This window comes from Heteronotia binoei, chromosome 6 (assembly GCF_032191835.1).
Source record: "Heteronotia binoei isolate CCM8104 ecotype False Entrance Well chromosome 6, APGP_CSIRO_Hbin_v1, whole genome shotgun sequence".
Lineage (NCBI taxonomy): Eukaryota > Metazoa > Chordata > Lepidosauria > Squamata > Gekkonidae > Heteronotia > Heteronotia binoei.
In genome coordinates this window covers 123,386,734-123,408,051 of record NC_083228.1, presented here as the reverse complement: position 1 = coordinate 123,408,051, position 21,318 = coordinate 123,386,734, and the positions used below count along the sequence as shown (strand labels likewise).

Genomic DNA, 21,318 nt, shown 5'->3' with positions numbered 1-21,318 from the left:
CATAGTTAGGGTTGCTAACCTCTAAGCAGGACCAGGCAGTAGATGCTGGGAAAGACCCTGATGAGCTCCTGCCACTTTGAATCAACAATACTGATCTTGGTGGACTGATAATCCGATTCTGCATAAGGAAGTTTCATTTGTGTTCAGGGCATCCTGGAGATCACCTGGAATTACAACTGATCTCCAGACATTAATGCCCCCAGAGAAAAAAAGGCTGCTCTGGAGGGCGGGTTTTATGGCATTATCTCCCACTGAGTTCCCCAAACTCTGCTCTCTTCAGGCTCCACACCCAAATCTCCAGGAATTTCCCAACCTTGGGTTGGCAGCCCTAGTGCAGACAGCCAGTTGCTGACCACCCCACAGTGCAATTGAGGAATAATAATAGATATCCATATACTGCGGAGGAAAACTGTTGCATATCTTACCCCAGTTGATGTATTGAAATGATCAAGACTGTGAAATAGCTCAGCACTTCTGCAAATAGGTGACCGGTCTGTTTGCCTGTTTAGAGCTTCACACTGCTGCTGTTTCATGTCATCTTATGTTGTTGGCATGTTGGTTTGTATCCTGCTCCTCCATTAATCAGAGTCTGAATCCTTCCTCCTTTTGTAGGCATAAGAGCCACATAAGCTGGAAGGCAGACCCTTGAGGTTGGAGGAAGAGTTCATGCATTGCTGAGCAGAGTGGGAGGATACAGGCCAGTGGTCAGTGCAGGGCTTTTTTAGTAGCAGGAACTCCTTTGCATATTAGGCCACACACTCCTGATGTAGCCAGTCCTCCAAGAGCTTACAGTAGGTCCTGTAAGAAGAGCCCTGTAAGCTCTTGGTGAATTGGCTACATCAGGGGGGTGTAGCCTAATATGCAAAGGAGTTCCTGCTACTAAAAAAGGCCCTGATTAGTAGTTTACAGGTGTTTGGCAATCTTTCTGTCAGGCTATGTCATTATATTACACTGCAAATATAAAATACTAACCAAATTAAACTCTTTTGCACTAACACCTAGTCTTTCATTAAGTTGTAACCAGTATGCATACCAAAGGGGGGAAATGGTTGTGTAGGTTTGTTTATGTTGCCGAAGAACAAAGGAATGCAACCGTTTATAGATACCGCGGTCGCCCAGCATCTTCCCAGAGGCAAGAAGATAAGCGGAAGGTCTCGTGTGAAAGTTTGCACCTTCCCTCCCTTTTGTTTTGATAATAGCGACTGTGTTTATAGAAGCTTTGATGTAGATTCCTTAAAGCTAGGAAACATCTATACGCAGGCATTAGGCTCAACTTCTGTAACCAACTATGCGTTTCCAATAAAGTATACATTTGTTTCAAATGAATACGGCCTTGAGATTCCATAGCCTGACACTTTCATAGTTAACGACTCTGAAAGCCTGACAACAGTTTTCCAAAATAGGCTTGTATTATTATCCTCCTGTGGCAAAGCAAATAGAAGCCAAGATGAAGTCCATCGAATGAGTTGTGGCAGAGGTGAAATTCACAGCTCACTCTTCACAGCTGTCATAATATAAGAGTTCTCATAAAGCACCGTCTTGTTCCAGATTAAATAAACCACCCCCAAATCAAGTGTCATCCTTTATCCCTTCTGGGTATTTGTTTTCGGATTTCTTTGGGCTCACTTGGAATAAATCGTTGCTGATAGAAGTGGCAATAATGCAACGAGTATAAACTGGCTTTTCACGAAGATTCCATCGCACCGCAGGATGATTTATTGTGTGTGTCTGTGCCGGGAATGCATTCTCGTTAGGTTGGTAATGGTAGGCATCGATCTTCTATGAGGAGATAGGAATCTAATTAGCAGAGAATATTATTTGGCTATGTTCATGCTTTATTGCGCTGTAACTCGGGCTATATCATTATGCTTGTGGCAAAAGTGTTTTTTTTGTTTTTTTCCACCTTCAAATGGATCTTTACATCACGATCATGAAAAGTCCTTGCACCGTAATTGCATTTTAAAGATCCTATAGGTCAAAATGGATTATTCTCTTGAAGGAAAACTGATTTCTGCCATGAATATTATTGTGTTCTGTCCTGTCCTGTTCTGCAGATCAATCCACCAGGAGCACACTCACACAAGCACACATTTAAATTTCACAAATGGAGGAGAAGAGAATTCAAGGGCACCCAGTGAAGCTGATGGGCAACAGATTCAGGACAGACAAATACTTATTTACTCAATGAGCCATTAAATTGTGGAATTCACTGCCGGTGAATGTAGTGATGGTCACAGGCATAGATGGCTGTAAACGGAAATTAGATTCGTAGAGGAGAGGTCCATCAGTAACTCCTAGCCACGGTGGCTGAAAGGAACCTCTACATAGGAACATAAGAGAAGCCATGTTGGATCAGGCCAATGGCCCATCCAGTCCAACACTGTGTCACACAGTGGGCAAAAACCCCAAGTGCCATCAGGAGGTCCACCAGTGGGGCTAGAAGCCCTCCCACTGTGCCCCCCCCCCGCAAGCACAAGAATACAGAGCATCATTGTCCCAGACAGAGAGTTCCAACAATAAGCTGTGGCTAATAGCCACTGATGGACCTCTGCTCCATATGCTTATCCAATCCCCTCTATATGAAGAGGCAGAAAATCTCTTTGTGCAGGTGTCAGGAGGAAACATCAGGGAAAGTCCTTGGCCTCTTGTCCTGCTTGTTGGCCTTCTAGGACAGCTGGCTGGCTGCTGCGTGAAACAGGATGGTGGACTGGATGGAACACTGGTCCGACCCAGCAGGGCTTTTCTATGTTCACACAGAGGAGAAGATGTTTTATTACAAAATAGTAGACAGCAGTCAGGAAGGAGCCTCCTTGAAGTGCTTAGACTCCTTGGTTTGGTTCAGATGCAGCGCTGAACCCCGGTTTATTGTAACCTTGATTAATTTGCGAAATCATGCTTTGGCTTGTTAGATGATCATTTAGACCCTGTTTGCTTTGAGAAAGACTAATTCTAAAGTCTTTGCTGATTTGTCCACCTCCCTGTGCTGAGACTTGGCCAATATCCCAGCCTGCAAGAGCAGTTCTGGGAAACAAGCCGTGATGTCCACATTCCTATGTTAAGCAAAACTATTGTTAAGATTAATCCTCTTCAATAATGATTTCAAATTCCAGTATGACAGACCCTGTCTAATCATAGATAGTGGAGTTGCCCACATTCAGATGAGTTGCCACACAGTAACCACGTTTTGCGTGACAGCTGAACCCAGCCATTGTTATAAAGGGAGTTGATAGCAAAACATTGTCTGAGAGCAGGGCTCACTTTGTAGCAGAAGCTCCTTTGCATATTAGGACACACTCCCCTGATACAGCCAATCCTTCAAGAGGTTACAAGGCTGTTCTTACAGGGCCTACTGTAAACTCCTAGAGGATTGGCTACATCAGGGGTGTGTGGCCTAATATGCAAAGGAGCTCCTGCTACAAAGTGAGCCCTGTCTTGAGAATCTGAAAATGAAAAGTTTTACTTTTGACTTTACCTGACTTTCAGAGCTCCCAATTTCCAAGTCGACCCTATCGACCTTTTACACCTTGGTGAAGCAGGGAGCATGTAATGTAATGATTCTTAACCATGTTTGAGTTTTGTGGTGGGGTTAAGTGAGCAGGAACTCTGCAATATGTACGCCTTTTTTGTCTTGGCAGCAACAAGGAGTGAAAATCTTTGTGATGCTCTACAAAGAAGTGGAGTTGGCTCTTGGCATCAACAGCGAGTACAGCAAGCGGACTCTGATGCATTTGCACCCCAGCATTAAGGTAGCGATTATCTTCATGGCATGCATGCGGTTTGATTTCTTTTTGGCACAAGATTTGTGGCAGGGTTATGAACTTTTGTGAGTCACTCCGCCCTTCTTCAGAATAGTGGTAATGAACATACTCCAGAAACCCTGGCTGTTTGCTCGGTGATAAGGATCCTAGCAATTGCAAAATTTATTTCAGCCCTTTTAGCCCTTGCATTAAAAAAGAAAGAAAGAAGTGTCTTCTGCTGTTCAGGATTTGTGAATCAATGAGCTTCTATGGATACAAACATTGCTTCTGATCACATGTAGAAAACTGGCATTTTTGTCATGGCTTAACGTTTCAGATTCCCAATCCTTCCTTCTGCATTAAACAAATTGTTAATGTCCCTCTAGCTCTTCCTCTTATAAGGAAAGAGGTTTCTCACTGCATACGGCTCAGGAGCAAGGATCCAGTAGCACCTTAAAGACTAACAAAATTTGTGGCAGGGTTATGAGCTTTTGTGAGTCATTGTTCACTTCTTCAGATACTGTTCTTCTACTGCTACAGACAAACATAAACCGTTTTCCCCCACAGCTCACCTCGGAGTCACGTCCCTCTTAGCTGCGCAGCGTCTGGTCGGATTTCCCACCATCTGCCCCGAAGCAGCAGGAAGAGTCGCGGCTTCTGCCTCGCAAATGGAAATCGCTAAAACCCAGTTTCCGTTTGCGACGGAGAAACCGCGGCTCTTCCTGCTGCTCCGGTGCAGATGGTGGAAAAATCTGACCAGACGCTGCGCAGTGAAGAGGGACGTGACTCCGAGGTGAGCAGTGTGCGAAAACGGTTATAGCTACTTACCTTGATCTGTCTCCACGACATAGGTTAGATTTATGACTGAGTGAAGATTTGAAACCTAGTCTCCCGTGTCCTCGTCCAACACTGTAACTGCTACAGAACTTTGGCTTCCCCCACCTTTGTCTGAACCTTGTTGATTCTCCAGCATTCATTTAATCCACTGATAGTTGAAGCCGATGTCTTGAGCCAACTTGCATCATATATAAACATGACGAGTAACGTCTTCTGGAGTCATTTTGTATACTTCTTGAACTGCTTTGTGTTTGACTAAACTTTGGTGCACTGTTTTTGCACAGGTGATGAGGCACCCAGATCACGTACAATCTTCTGTTTATTTGTGGGCTCATCATGAGAAACTGGTAGTCATCGACCAGTCTGTGGCTTTTGTTGGAGGTATTGACTTGGCGTACGGCAGGTGGGACGATGACGAGCACCGGCTGACCGATGTCGGCAGCGCAAAACGAATGAACACCACAAAGTCCACATCTTCGACTAATCTTGCTGTACGTATGATGTCAGCAAACCCAGATGTTGGTCTTGGAGCATGTATGAGATGTAGGTTCGTGAAAGTAGATCTCAGACAGCTTCAGGATTCAGGCTGATTGTAAAGGATCCCCATGTAAGTTTGAGAGCAGCTGTTCCCAAAACCGAGCCCATTTTTTGTCCAGTTTTGCCTTGTGGACTGCAGACTGACAGCCTAGTAAATGAATCTCCTGGCTTTTCTTAAAGTAATATACGGCCAGCTGATAGGGTGAGTTCATACACCTGCTGGACTGCAGTCCAAAATTCTGAAGGGTATTCAAGACTTCCTGCAGTCTTGAGATGCAGATGGCACCTCACAGAAACACTGACTGTACCCTGCCTACTTTATTCCAGATGGACATGCAGGCACTGTTAGTTGTGCAACTGTTGTGGTCTTTTTTTGATCTGCTGTGTTTGCACTGGTCACAGCAACTGCATCTCCACTTAGAACAGCCCCCTGTAATAAGGCTGTGGCCTCAGATGGCAAATACCGGCCAACTTTATTGCCTCACACAAGAGCATACATGAAGTTGTCTTATCCTGAATCAGACCATTGGTCTACTGAGGTCAGAACTATCAACTCAGGCTGGCCATGGCTCTCCAGGGTCTCAGGTGGGGGATCTTTCACATCACCTACTGCCTCATCCTTTCAACTGGATATGCCAGGGATTCAACCTGGAACTGTCATGGCTCACCATTCAGGTCAGTCAGTCTCTCCAGTGCCTCAGCAGGTCAAGGGAGTCTGATGTGACTCAGAAGGTGGTGAGGAATGCCTTGACCCATTGACTGAGGAAATGCCTGGGTGGGCAGAGGTAGCCAGGCAGTGTACCTTAGGCAGCCCCCCCTCCTGAGCTGCCTGTGTCTCTCACATGGAAGTACTGATTCATCCAGTCACCACCTCCATTTCAGTGCCAGCTGGTAACTATTTGAGGTGAGAATCATTTTGATTTTCCCTCATGCTGTCAGAAAGGGCACATTTGTTGGAAGAGAACTATCATGGTGTAGTGGTTAGGAGCAGCAGAGTCTAATCCGGAGAACCGGGTTTGATCCCCCTCCCCTTCCATATGAAGTTTGCTGGGTGATCTTGGGCCAGCCCGTCATCTCAGAGCTCTCTCAGCCCCATCTACCTCACCAGGTGCCTGTTGCAGAGAGAGGAAGGAAGGCAATTGTAAACTGCTCAGAGACTCCTTAAGGTAAAGAAAAGTGAGGTATAAAAACCTACTCTTCTTCTTCATCGCATTCTTCCCCACCCCACCCTAGCCCCCGCAATGACTTAGTAGTCCGGCCTTTAGCAGTTTCTTGTCTCTCCTCAGTCTTCAGCTGATCCGGTTCAGTCGCCAACCCTCAGCCCTGAAGCCCAGGCCCCACCAAAGCTGCCTGTGCAAGAAAATAGCGATGACCCTCCAGATTTGTCAAGAATGAAAGGGGTAGGGAAAACCAGGAAGTTTGCCCGGTTCAGCATCTACAAGCAGCTCCACCGGCACGGCCTACATCATGCAGACAGCGTGAGCAGCGTTGACAGTGACTCACGTGAGTGACACTTCCTTATCTTTTTTCTGGGCAGTGAGCATAAACACTGCATAAGGTCAGAAGGCCTGGAAAAGCAAGGCTTCTTTCTGAGACACTTTCTCGTGGACCTCGGCATGGATTTCAACTTGGTGGTGGTGGAGCACAGTGCCATCAAGTTGCAGTCAACTTAGGGAGACTCCATAGAGTTTTCAAGGCACAGATGAGCAGAGGTGTTTTGCTATTATGCATTGCAGCCACTGACTTCCTTGGTGGCCTCCCACCCAAAATCTGACCACAGCGAACCCTGCTTAGCTTCTGCAACCTCAGACTTCCTTGGTGGTCTCCATCCAAGTGGTAACCTGGGCTGACCCTGCATATCTTGCAAGGTCTGATGAGATCTAGCCTGGACCATCCAGATCAAGGCTATGGATTTCAGCTAAGAAACAAGTAAAATATCATTAGTCTTTATCTGACGAAGGGAGATTAAAACCTGCAAATCGTTTTGGTCTCTAAAATGCCACTGAACTGGAAATTAGCATTTATGTAGCTCCTAAAGAGTATGCCAGATGCTTCATGTACATTACCTTTTAACAGCCCTGGGTCATCGTCTCCAGAAAGGTGGAGGCTGAGAGCTGATGTTTCCCCTGAGGGAACCTAATGAGCTCGGTTGAAGTGAGATTTGCTATTCAGAACTCTCCATTTGTCTCTCAGAATCATAGAGTTGGAAGGACTCCCAGGGTCATCTAGTCCAACCCCCTGCACGATGCAGGAAATTCACAAATACCTCCCCCTAAGTTCACAAGATCAGCATTGCTGTCAGATGCCCATCTAGCCTAACAAGCCTTTGTTTAAAAACCTCCAAGGAAGGAGAGCCCACCACCTCCCAAGGAAGCCTGTTCCACTGAGGAACTGCTCTGTCAGGGAGTTCTTCCTAATGTTGAGCCAGAAACTGCTGATTTAATTTCAACCCACTGGTTTTGATCCGACCTTCTAGGGCAAGAGAAAACAATTCCACACTGTTCTCTATATGACAGCTCTTCAACTACTTGAAGATGGTGATCATATCTTGATCCTAAGATGCAGGGATGGTGCTCTGCTGTGGGAAGCAGCATGTGGGAGAGCTTTCCCTGCCACCTTTCCCCAGGGATGGAAAGGCTTGTTTGGACCTATAGGACTTCCATGCCAAACTAGAAGGCCTTCAGACAGGTCTGAAGAGGGACGGTATTTGTTGCTGGGTACCTTGTAGCTTTCATTCTTCTGTGTTTTGAGGGCTGTTGTGGTTTTTTTGTAATTTAAAACAAATGTATTGGAATCATTTGGTCTGCTTTTAACGTGTGACACCACCTTGAGCATCTTTCACTGGTTGAAGCAAGGTTTGAGTCCAGTATCACCTTAAAGAGCAAAAAGATTTCCAGGAAAGAAGCTTTAAGAATTAAAGCTCCCTTCAGCAAAGATCTGACCAAGAGAGCTTTGATTCTCACCGGGGTGGAATTCTAGCAGGAGCCCCTTTGCATATTAGGCCACACACCTCTGATGTAGCCAATCTTCCAAGAGCTTACAGTAGGCCCTGTAAGAAGAGCCTTGTAAGCTCTTGGAAGATTGGCTACATCGGGATGTGTGGCCAAATATGCAAAGGAGTTCCTGCTAGAATTCCACTCCTGACTCTCACAGGTTTATACCCTAGAAATCTTGGTGGGTGTTTAAGGTGCTCTTGAACTTAAATATTGCTCTTCTACTGCAGACTAATATGGTTACCTACCTGGAACTTTGAGTGGACAGGCAGTCTAAATGAATAATTAACTTCCTCCCAGCAGTTTTCATCCATGCTGCTCTGAGAGTATTTGTCAAACCAGAGAGCTCATGGGTATGAGCAGGCTTATGACTGTTAAACACTCCGTGAGAGTTTTTACTAATACATATAATGAAAAACCATGTTTAACCACAGTATATTCACACATTAATCAAGAAGTGTTTTTACAGCCCTTTTTAAAGATGATGTGCAATATTCTTTCTTTGTTTGTAGGGCTTCCTGAAGTCCAATAATTCCCAAACAGGCGTAACTGAAATTCATTATATGTATTAGTAAAAACTCTCCCCGAGTGTTTAATAGTCATAAGCCTAAGAGTATTTGTAGCAAAAAGATCCTCCTCAGAATCAGAATTATGTGTGTTAATTTGTTTGGGCAGATAAAGGCTCGATCCGCAGCTTAAAGACAGGCGTCGGTGAGCTTCTTGGGGAAACGCGGTTTTGGCACGGGAAGGATTACTGCAACTTTGTCTTCAAGGACTGGGTTCAGCTGGATAAACCCTTTGCTGGTAAGTCCCGGGAAGTGGTCTCTTTTCCTGTTCCTGTACAGGGCTGTGTTGCTTCCTTCTGGGATCAGAAAAGCCTCCCCCAATTTTGTTTTTCCCCTTAGTATTTTAGGACCAATGAGGTTCTTCCCCCTCTGGGGGGCGGTTTTATCAGGAACCACAGTGCTTGCCCCCCACAGCTGTTTTGGTTTTTCAAAAGGCTCAGGGGGACACAAGAGCACCATGATGCAGGCCCAGTCAGGACCAGGCCCTCACAGCATTTGAAAATCTCTTCAAAATGGCGATGGTGTAGCTCATGGCAGCCACAAGGACACCATCGTATCAAGTTTTGTCCTAAGCTCCAAAATAAAATGAAAGGGAACAACTAAAAACTCATCTGGGGAGAACATGGAGGTGGGGCCGGATTAGAGAAAGGGAAGAATCGCAAGCAGCATTTCAGGGGCCGTTTTGGGCTGCTGCTGCAGAGGAGAAGTGAGAAAAAGGCTCTCCTGGATCCAAGCCATTGTGTGCGAGAACATTTGTGTCCTGTCTGAATAGCCTGCGATGCTTCTGATGTGTACTGCCTCTCTGTCCCTGTAGACTTCATTGATCGCTACACTACACCAAGGATGCCGTGGCACGATGTCGCCTCGGTTGTACATGGCAAAGCCGCCCGTGATGTAGCTCGACATTTTATTCAGCGCTGGAACTTCACAAAGGTGGGTTTCCATTGATGGATTACCTGAATCTTTTTGTTGTTTCTTACATTACACATTGAACTTGGGTTGACCTTTGTATTCTGAGATTCCACAAGCTGCATAATGTTGCATTGCCACAGCATCCTGAGGATCTTTGTCGTCATTTTTGCTGACAAGTCACAGCTAATTTATGGCAGTCCCATAAGGTTTTGCAGGCAAGAGACATCCAGAGATGGGTTGCCATTGCCTGCCTCTGTATAGTAACCATGGGGCTTCTTGCTGGTTTCCCACCCAAGTGCTAACCAGGTCTGACCCTGCTTTGCTTCTGGGATGTGATGAGATCAGATTAGCTTTTGTTTAAATAACAATGGCGATAACAATAATAAATGTGCAAGTTTCTACCTGAGAAGGGCTTAGTATAAATTCCAAATGGCATGCTCTGTGCTCCCCCAATGACAGTCAGCAACAAGATAAATGCCTTGTGGCTTAATTTATATAGGTGCTACAAAATTTCAGGTATTTTAAGCTCAAAGCATATACCAGCCTAACTGTGGGTTGCAGTTGGCAAAACCTTAAAGTTGGTGGAAACTAAAATTTCACCACATTCGGAGTTGGTAAAATGCAACAAAGTTAAAGTAACCGGATTTAGCTGGAATTGCAGAAATCAATTTTACTTAAAAAAAAAAAAAAAGCTTTTGAGTCAAATTCTCCCTTCAGTTTGGAACTTGGTTACTCTTTGATTCCATTTTTTACAAAGTCACTTGAAATAGATTTTGGAAGTAGACATTTGGGAATTAAACACTTCAGATCCTGAGATTTCAAACTGTGCATTTAGGCAGGGTGATTTGTTTTTGGCTTAAAATCGTTACTCAAACCTTTTCTTGAAACCCATTTTGCCCAAATCCATGCTATTCCTTTGCATAAGGAAGTTTCATAATTTGTAATTTTATTTCTGTGACTTCTTTTTCCCCTTTTTATAAACTTCCCATTTTGTCCTAGGAAAACAACTACATGCAATTCAGAAACTAGCTTCAACAAGTATGATACAAAGAGCCAAACTTAAATTTGATGATGGGGAAAGGCAGCTGCATAGACCATGACACAGTTAGGGCTGAAGTGCAGGAATGGACTTTTAGAGCAGTCTTTTTCCCCATTGTATACATTACCCAACTGTATACTGAGTCAGAGCCCAGTCTGCCTAGCTCAGTCTTGTGTACTTAGGCTAGCAGCAGCTCTCCCAGGTCTCAGACAGCTCTCCTGCTCAAAACCTGATGTCTGAAATTCTTTTTACTGGAGATGCTGAGAACTGAAGCCAGGGAACTTCTGCATTCAAACCTTAATACAAGCCTTTTTGAAGTGGGGAGGGGCCTGGTGGATGAAATTACTCGGGAAAAAGGAGAGGAAAAGCACTCATAAATCTCCTAACATCACGTCTAGCTTGGCTCTGAATCTGACTTGCAGTTTTAGGTATTTAAACGTTTCTTTTTTTTTGTTATTTCAAAGATCATGAAATCCAAATATCGATCTCTCTCCTACCCTTTCCTGCTACCAAAATCTCAGCGAACAGCCGATGAGTTGCCATACCAAGTCCCTGAAGCTGTGCACGCCAATGTTCAGGTAGGACAATGGTTGGAAATGTCAGACTTCCCATCTGCCTTGCAGGATGGCTTTAGACTTCTCTCTTGAGAAGCCATATAAGAGATCCCTGAACCTGAATGCCAGAAACAAATCCTTTCTCCCTCCCTCCCTCCCTCCCTCCCTTCCTTCCTTCCTTCCTTCCTTCCTTCCTTCCTTCCTTCCTTCCTTCCTTCCTTCCTTCCTTCCTTCCTTCCTTCCTTCCTTCCTTCCTTCCTTCCTTCCTTCCTTCCTTCCTTCCTTCCTTCTCTCAAACAGCTGATGTTTATTCTATCTGGCTCTTATGTGTAAGCAACTTTGGCCTCCCCTGTTCAAAAAGCATTACCATCTGACTCAAATTCATAGCAACAATAATAACAATGGCACTGCACATGGTAGCAAGGGATGCCATTGTGTCACAGTGGTCAGTAGTTGCTACTCACCTTTCCCAGGCTGTCAGGCCTTGGCAGCTGCCCAAAAAAGGGGCTCCCCAAATGCAGCTCATTAGAAGAGTCCCGATCATGTCATGAATTCGTTACAACTGCACGGCAAAGACACATTCAAGTTTAATTTGAGACTAGAGACACAGAGAAATTGCTTCCAGAGGAGATTGGTTGGAGCTGCTCCTGTATTTACTTGGAGAGCAGACTCTTATTCCTTTCTTTCACTATGTTTCCTGCCCAGAATTAAACCCAAACTGAGCTGGTTATTCCTGTCTGGTCCTTGAATCTGGTAACCATCTCATTATGTGCTAATTTGCTGCTCCCCCTCTACCTGTATGTATGGGCTGGTAACTTTCATTTCAGTGTATCTGAAGAAGTTTGCATGCATATAAAAGCTTTCACCTTGAATAAAACTTTGTTAGACTTAAAGGTGGCACTGAACTCGAACTTTGTTGTGCCCTTGTATCATTATCCTCAAGAAACAGTCCCCTGCTCCCTGCATTCCACTTTTGTCAATCCATCTATATCTGTAAAGATGGAAAGCTGTGAAAGGACTCTGGGATGCCTTCATAGAAACATAGGTCTTGGCCAGCAGTGTTCTACTCAGCCAATCAGGAGACCACAGAGACATTTGTTTGAAGTGCAAGCCAATGGGCAAAGGCACCAGAGGAGAATATTAAGAATCAGAAGCTTAGAGCAGGGTTGTTCTGCAGTGGAGGCAGAAAATAAGGTTGCCGTGAAATTGGCTGAGAAATGTGATTATCTCGAAGCAATTGGGGAAACTCACAGGCTGATCCTGGGCATTCTGAGGGCTGGGTTGGGACATTACCCCTTGCAAATTACATTCATTTCCTCTCGGACAGCTCCAGGCAAAGGCAGCCTTTGAGACCTGCCAAGCGAGGACATTCCCGAGCCGCAGCCGCTAAATCAGGCTTCCTTGCCTGATTTCCATTTTGACTAAAATAGCATTCTGTGCATCGTTGCTGATAGTGAGTAACAGGCAGATGCAGGAGTGGGAGAACGCTGTCAAAGAGGCGGCTGGTTCATTTGCATTGGAGCTCACACCCCAGCTAGCAGTGCAGTCCTATGCACCCTAGCTAGCAGTGCGGTCCTATGCAAACTTAACTTTGGTTGAAGCCCATGGAAATAACTCTGCATGGGATTGCATTGCAAGGCAGGGCCAGTGCGAAATAGCAAAGGCTGAGAAATAGGCATTGGAGTGTTGACTCTAGTGGGTTACAGTAATAATTAAAAGGTAAAGGTAGTCCCCTGTGCAGGCACTGAGTCATTACTGATCCATGGGGTGACATCATATCACGACATATTCTTGACAGATTTTTTTACCGGGTGGTTTGCCATTGCCTTGTCCAGTCATCTACATTTTTGCCCCCAGCAAGCTGGGTACTCACTTAACTGACCTCATTTTACTGGAAGGCTGAGTCAACCTTGAGTGAGCTACCTGAACCCAGTTTCTGCCAGGATCGAACTCAGGTAGCTGTGAGTTGGTTGGGACTTGAGAGCACTTAATTATTACTATTCATGAGCAGAACTTGGAATAGTAATAATCAGGGGTGCAATTCTAGCAGGAGCTCCTTTGCATATTAGGCCACACACCCCAATGTAGCCAATCGTCCAAGTGCTTAAAAGGCTGAACACAGACCAGCACTTTGGGTCGACTCAGAGATGCCTCTGAAGTCGACCCAAAAAACCCATCCAGATGGCAACATCTTCTGCCTGCCCCTGTCCCGCACTTACCCCGTCCTCGAGGATGCTCCCTCTCTCTCGGCTTGGCTTCGCGAACGAAGATTTAAGAAGGGTGCAATAGTCCACGTCTGCTGCAGGCTTGCTGGTGGCTGACAAGACCAATGCGGGACAGGCAGGTCCGGCCACAGTGGCTGCAGGGAAAAGTCTGATTTAGGGTTGGTGCTGTAGCAGTGCGATTCTTCCTCAATCTCCTTTTGTCCTCAAGGCACCACTTGGAAAGTGGTCCCTTTTTGCTGGGGTGGCTCTGAGGTGGCACCCGGCTATCTGGAAGGCCGGAGGGTGCCTTATGAGCACCTGCGGAGCCATGAGCATTCCAGACGCTCCCCGGCCGCCCAAGGCTTGCCCCTTCTTCCAGCACCGTCCGGAAGCTCTGGGGTGCTCTTCTTCCAGCCGGTTTTCTTCGAGGCGGCTGCAAGCCACCCCAAACCAGCTGGCTGGTTTCAGCCCAAAACTCTTTTTTGTAAGCTCTTGGTGGATTGGCTACATCAGGGGTGTGTGGTCTAATATGCAAAGGAGCTCCTGCTAGAATTCCACCCCTGGTAATAATTAAGTGCTCTCAAATCCCAGCCCAACTCACAGCTATCCCTCAAGGGGTTTTCAAGGCAAGGGACAAACAGAGGGGGTTTGCAATTGCCTGCCTCTGCGTAGCGAGCTTGGACTCCCTTGGTGGTCTCCCATAAGAAGACAAACCAGGGCTGGCTCTGCTTAGCTTCTGAGATCTGATGGGATTGGGCTAGCCTGGGGCACCCCATGGGATTGCATTGCAAAGCAGGGCTAATGACCTTAATGCCCAGGGCAAAAGAAGAATTAATACATAGGGGAGGGACAGTGGCTCAGTGGTAAGTAGAAGGTCCCAGGTTCAATCCCCGGCATCTCCAACTAAAAAAGGTCCAGGCAAATAGGCGTGAAAAACCTCAGCTTGAGACCCCGGAGAGCCACTGCCAGTCTGAGTAGACAATACTGACTTTGATGGACCGGGGCCGCAGTCAGACGCACCATCAAATCCGTCAGCAAGGTGTTTCTGTTTTGCCGAGTGCCTGTCCCGTTCTCCACCTTGCCGAGTGCCTGTCCCGTCGTTGACTGATCAGATGGCCCGGCCTTTGCGCATGTGCATAAACAATGCCGCTGATTGGCTCAACCTCAGGGACTATTTTCTAGAATACGGACTAAACAATGATTGTGTCACAAAATTCAACACCACAAAATTAAAAAGAAACATTTGCAGTTGCTCGGAATTAATCTATTGTGGTGCTTAAAGCACCCAGGAGCCCTTCCGCCTTTAGCCTTTTGCTGATCCTTTTGCGGTTATGCGTGTATCGCTAAGATTTAAAAAAAATGGCGCTGATCTGGGATGCAAGTTGAGACGACTCGCTAACGCTGGCATGATCAGACAGGGGAAATCTGTTTTTGGCCCGTCGTCAAGCATTTAGAACCGGATTTTATCCACTATCAAAAAAGTCCGACAGTAAGTCGCAGCATGACGGGATACCCACAACTCACCAACTACTCCCAGATGTTGTCGTTTGGACGTGCACTTTCAATCCAAAGAGCATGCGCTGCTGTGTCGGATAAAAATGTACGTCTGACCGTGGCCCGAGTGTCTGGTTCAGTATAAGGCACCTTCATATGTTCATATGCATGCACATATGTTGTTCATATATGTGGGCAGACCTTTCAATTTCTCTGCAAGAGTAGGCACCCCGGTCTTCCTGAGAGGTCTCCCATCCGCATATTAACTCGGACTGACCCAGATTAGCTTCTGAGCTCTAACAAGCTCAGGCTAGCTTGGGATATTCAGGCTGCTCCTGTGTTCCAGTACAGAGAACGCAAGATGATTAAAGCTGGCCTTTCCTTTGGGAGGCGAACGGCAGCTTTTATTAATTAGATGGCGAGTCGTGCCTTTCGAAAGAACTGATAACGAGGTGCTGGTTATCTGCAGAGGTGATCCATTAATTTGTGGGGTGATTGCGCCAGACACTCGTTTCATAACCGAGCATGCAGGCGGCGAAGCACGCTCTTTGCAAACGCATCTGATGATTTCACCACCCACTTTAATAACAATTTGTTTCTGAGGCCTTGATTTTTGTTGTCGTCGTCGTGAGTTATGCCTAAGAAGAAAGCACACGTGACGTGTGTTTGGGTTACTAGGGAACAATGTGAGGAACCTTTGTCATGCCAGGGAAGCTGGGTGGCACGAGAAGTAGAGCTTTGTACCCAAAAGGATGAATTGGATACTTTTTAACACTGATCAAAGGTGTTCGCACTGACTGTTAATGACAGATGTTGCCTTACTTTCAATCTGGAACCTTCGACCCGTGGGGTTGTCTAGATGAGACCCATGGGGTTGTCTAAGACAGGGGTGGCCAAACTTCCTCTTGGGAGCCACACGTAGCTCTTTCACACATTTTATATGGCTCTCAAAGCCCCCATTGCCCTGTCGTATGGCTTAGAGAAGGCATTTTTCTCTGTAAATCACATCTCCAAGCCGAGCCAGCAGCTTGGCGAATGCATTTAAAGTTAAAGTTACTTTCTTCCCACTTCCCCCTCCCCATCTATTTCCTTCCTTCCTTCTCTCCCTGCCTGTCTTGTGGCTCTCAAAAATCTGACATTTATTCTCTGTGGCTCCTATGTTAAGCAAATTTGGACATCCTTGTTCTAAGATATCTCCTGAATTTTAAAGCGGTGCACAAAAGAGAGATGATTACCAGGGATTCTCATTGAAATACCGCAGTACTAGCAGAATTACTCATTTGATGTATTTTTATCCTGCCTTGGATAAAATATGGAACTCCAGGCAATGTCCCTTGGTTCTGTCCGCCTCCTGCTATTTTCAGAACAACTCTGTCAGGTAGGTTAGGCTGAGAAAGAATCAATAGGGCAAGTGTACTCGGGTCTTCCCAGTCCTAGCCCCACACTACTGTAATGGCTACACATGCTCTTTGGTGGAATTTCCATTCTCTGGTATTCTTAAGATACAGGAGCCTTCACTATGTCTGGACTCAGCAGCCCTTCGAAACTATTACATAAGTACGTTCCCAAGCCACAGTTACAGAGCCTTATGTTTGTTTTTTCATGGAAGCTCTAAATACCCACATCACAGAGCATGGGAGAAGAAGTAACAGAGAAGAAGCAGATAAGCAGGTGCGGGAGGATAGAAGGACAGGCATTTCTTCTCACAGGAGTTGTATGAGCACTCAGTCAGGGCATAAATCATAATATTGGCTAGAGACAGGCAGTGGTTGTGTAGTAGTTAGCAGGGGGGGCGGGGTTGTAGCAGGCACTCCTTTGCATATTAGGCCACACACCCCTGATGTAGCCAATCCTCCTGGAACTTACAGTAGACCCTGTAAGAAGAGCCCTCTAAGCTCATGGAGGATTGGCTACATCAAGGGTGTGTGGCTTAATATGCAAAGGAGTTCCTGCTACAAAAAAGGCCTGGTGGTTAGAGTGTCAGACAAGACACTGGGAGACCCAGGTTCCAGTCTGCCATGGAAGGTTGCTGGGTAGCCTTGAGTCAGTTACACTGTCCCAGCCTAATCTACCTCGCAGGGTTGTTGTGAGGGAAAAAAATGAAAGAAGGGGAGAATGATGCAGTAAGCCACTTTGGATTATGTTCAGGGAGGAAACCAGCATAAATTAAAAAAAAGTAAGCTAAGTATCTTTGCAGAACAGCTAGACTAGAATCGGGCACAATACAGCAGTTGTTGCTTGGGGTTTATGCACTGTTGCCTTTGGTTAAGGAGATGCTGCAGTGCTCTGGAAACTTGTGCAGCCTGCTTGGCCAGAGCAAATGCTGGAGAAATGCCAACAAGTACATGCATCGTGAGTAAAGTGGCTTCAAATAGCTTATAAATGGTTGTCTTTCTCCATCTGGTGGTGCTTATGCATTACAGTCCATACGATGTTCTTGGCGGCTTTTCAGCACCCCAGAAGATTCATGGAAATAAATGAGCATGTTGATGTGGACACAGGGCTGTAGCCAGGATTTCAAATTTGGTGGGGCACACAGGCACAATTTTTTGTTGGGGGGCTAGGGGGCCGCCATTAACCCCCTCTCCACAGCAAAAAAACAGTTCAATGCTGCCCCCCACCCCCAGCATTAGGGCAAAGCCTCCAGCGGTGGCAGAGCCTCTGGCATAAAGAGGGCTGCTGTGGCGCGTTGGGCAGGATCAGGGCACAGAGGGTCGTTTGCCTGGAGTGCAGCAGGGGCACTGAGCCAGGCTCTCCTCCTCCTCTGTGCTCACCTTACAATATCAGCTGGGCAGAGGCTCATGCTGCCAGCTGGGGAAGGATGTAAGGAAGCCTGCTGCAGGAGGAGGTGGAGTTCCAAGCTGGGTGACAGCAGTAAGTGGTGAGGCCAGAGCCCTGGCCTTGGTATTTAAGTGGTGGGGCCGGGACCCTGTGGGCCCCACCATGGCTATGGGCCTGTGTGGACTCTTCACACAAACGATTGTATTTGAAGACCCTACAAACAATTCCCTGCATATAGAAAACTAAATTTCAGAGAATGGAGTAGGTTGGAGGAACCCTTTTCCCTGATGTACTCATTTTCTGAGTGCAGGGAATTCTCTTTGTACAGAAGAGCTGTTCGGTCATACGAGTCCCCACCCAAGGCGCTGCAGCCCATCTCAGTGAGAAGAAAGCCTTGCTTCATCAGATTTTTTGCTGGCTGATTAGAGAATTCAGTGATGGGCCATGCATTCCTCAAAGACACTGTGCCTTCTCCAACAAGAGAGTTAGTTGCTCAGGGAGAATGGGGGAGGATGTTCCAGTTAGGAGCCTACATTAAGTACATTTCTCCGTGATGCTGAGACTGAAAAATGATCCGTCTTGCCTGACCTTTATGATCTGATAGACTGTGCTTTTATCAGATCAGTTCTCTGTCTAGACACTATTTATCTCTGAACGGAGCAATTTCACCTCACGCCCTGTGAAGTTTTATCAGCCATCACATATAAAATGAAAACAATTGATCTAATCCTTGCTTAAAGTACAAAGTACGTTAGACAGGCGAAAGCCACTGACAGGGTTGCTATCAGCCTCCAGGTGGGTCCTAGAGATCTCCTAAAATTGCAGCTGATCTCCAGACTACAGAGATTAGTAGACAATATTGACTTTGATGGACCAAGGGTCTGATTCAGTATAAGGCAGCTTCATAGTTCTCCTGGGGAAAATGGCTGCTTTGGAGGGTGGACTTAGAAGCATCATACTCACTGAGGTCCCTCCTCAAACCCTGACTCCACCCCCAAATCTCCAGGAATTTCCTAACCTGAAGTTGTCCACTGTTGTGCCATTGAGCAAACTCAGAACATACCTGCTGCCTTTTGCATTGTGGATGTTTTGGTGAATATGAAAGCCTTAGATGGTTGGTTGATGGACCTGTCTCACAGAGCTGATATAAGGGCAAGATGGAAAGATACATGCATGGTATCCTCAGTGTCTTGGAAGAAGGGCCGAACAAAAATGCACAAATCGGTAGCTATTTTGACTCCTCATTCTACAAACGAATATATTTTTGCAGACAGTGATATAAGAGGGACCCTGCTGGATCAGAATAGTGGTCCATTTTGCTCTGCACCCTATTTCACACAGTGCCCAACCAGTTGTGCTGGAGGGCCAACCAGCAGGGCATACAGACTTAGGGAAGGCCCTTGTACTGGTGTTCAGAAGTGTATTGCTTCTGAAGGTGGAGGTTCCTTTCAGTCACCATGGCTAGTAGTCACTGACAGGTCTATCCTCCCTCAATCTGTCTCATCACCCTTTAAAGCCATCTCTGCTAGAGACCAACAAAATCCACTGGAAATGGGAAATGGATTGATATTCTAACCATTGGTCTCAATTCACTGAATGCCTGTAGACAAGGCACACTGGTCAGTATTCTACCAAGCCTTGTGCAGCAGGCAGAGTCCTCCAGTGTTTCTGTTGCTTCATCTGTTTCTGACTCCCGGAGGGATCAGTCTCAGGATCATGGGACCTGCATAAAGGAACAGCTGTACAGGTGGGGAGGGGGCTATAGCAAAGAGGGACAAGGAGTTGAAATCACAGCTTTGCTGGTTGAGAGAAGTCTGCCCCTATTCCCTCCACGCTCCAGCCTGAGAACCCTCATGGTTGTTCTTCAGTGTGAATTCTGCAGCCAGTGTTCCCTCTAAGCCAGGGGTGTCAAACATGCAGCCCGGGGGCCAGATCAGGCCCACAAGCAAGTCGGCTTTCTTCTCCCTCTCTCTTGCTTCCTTCTGTGTCACAGCTTGCTTTGCCAGGCTGTCTCAGTCGTACAGCAGAGCTACTGAGCCAAGCCTTTCTTCCTTCTGTTGACTGAGGCACCACCCCCTCCTCCTTCCTATGGGGAGGGAGGGATAGAGCCAGAGCTCCCTTTGCCCAGTTCCCTGGATCACATGGGAGAGATACAAAACCTTTAATAGTGTTTGTCTGGTGTCCTTTATAAAGTTTATATCTCCCCTACTTGACATTGCATTTTATAACATACATGGCCTGGCTCAGCAAGGTCTCATTTAGGTCAGATCCGGCCGTCATAACAAATGAATTCAGCACCAGCTGCTCATTAACACAGGAAGCCCCATTTGACAGCAGTCTGGAGCAATGCAGGGTTTTGAAGAAGATGAAGATTAGAAGATATTGGATTTATATCCCGCCCTCCACTCCGAATCTCAGAGTAGCTCACAATCTCCTTTATCTTCCTTCCCCACAACAGAGACACCCTTTGAGGTGGGTGGGACTGAGAGGGCTCTCATGGCAGCTGCCCTTTCAAGGACAACTCCTATGACAGCTGTGGCTGACCTATGGCCATTCCAGCAGGTGCAAGTGGAGGAGTGGGGAATCAAACCCGGTTCTCCCAGATAAGAGTCTGCATATTTAACCACTACACCAAACTGGCTCCCTTTTGCACTGCTCGTTTTCCATTTTAAGATTACAGAGGTTACATTTTACTCAGGATGTCAACTGCTCCACTCGGGGGCGGGGGGATTAGAGGGAACATTGCCTGCAGCCCCAAGGAGGCTGGAGGAAACTGCAGCGACAGAGGGGCACACACAGGTGGTAGGATATTGCCCACTCAGGTTCAGTTCCTCATTGGTGAAATGACCTATCTCACAGGGGTGCTATGAGGCTCATACTAGTTTAAACATTTAAATACCTGATGAAGAGAGCTTTGACTCTCAAAAGCTTTGCACCCTTTACATTTTGTTAGTCTTTAAAGTGCTACTGGGTTTGAAATGTGTTCTTCTGCTACAGACTGACATGGCTAGAGCCACTTTGGTGTAGCGATTAAGCATGCAGACCCTTATTTGGATAAGCAGATTTGATTCCCCACTCCTGCAGCTGCTGGAATGACCTTGGGTCAGTCATAATTCTCTCAGAGCTGTTCTGCTCAAAAGCAGTTCTCGGAGAGGTCTCTCAGCCCTACTTACCTCATGGGGTGTCTGTTGTGGGGAGAGGAAGGGAAAGAGATTATAAGCCACTCTGAGAATGGGTCTCTGATAACATGAATCCTAAGGGGCCGTTCCTTCTTATCTTGCATGACCAATTTCAATGCAATTGACTCCAAGCAATCCAAACAGCCATCAGGAAGTTGGGGTTTTCCTCCCAAGCCCTTCTAAACCTTGGAATAGACCAGGCAAAATCACTCATTAAGCAGAGAGTGCTAGATATAGACAGACAAACAGATCTTCTTAGTTCTCTAGACTATTTCTCTTCAGCAAGCAGTAGATACCGTATATATGTAGTTGCCCCCGCCTCCTACGTATACTTCCTTGAATCTCACAACACTAGAAGGGCCTTTACCTTAGCTAGGAGTCTGTCCCTGCCATCTGCAGTTGTAGAGGGGAGGTATAAAGGGACTCCTTATGCACTTAGGCTCTGTTCCTGTTCCCAACCTGAAATAGATTCTCTGGAGCATATA

At 46.3% G+C, this 21,318-nt stretch overlaps 1 protein-coding gene across 1 annotated transcript in view; it reads left to right on the top strand.

The window, feature by feature from the left end:
* PLD1 (phospholipase D1) overlaps positions 1 to 21,318 on the top strand; it is a 169,808-nt gene that overhangs the window by 104,751 nt on the left and 43,739 nt on the right. The window contains exons 13-18 of the mRNA XM_060242509.1: positions 3,636 to 3,746; positions 4,859 to 5,065; positions 6,398 to 6,614; positions 8,780 to 8,908; positions 9,485 to 9,603; positions 11,086 to 11,199. Coding sequence (XP_060098492.1) covers positions 3,636 to 3,746; positions 4,859 to 5,065; positions 6,398 to 6,614; positions 8,780 to 8,908; positions 9,485 to 9,603; positions 11,086 to 11,199 — 897 coding nt within the window. The remainder of the gene's footprint in view (positions 1 to 3,635; positions 3,747 to 4,858; positions 5,066 to 6,397; positions 6,615 to 8,779; positions 8,909 to 9,484; positions 9,604 to 11,085; positions 11,200 to 21,318) is intronic.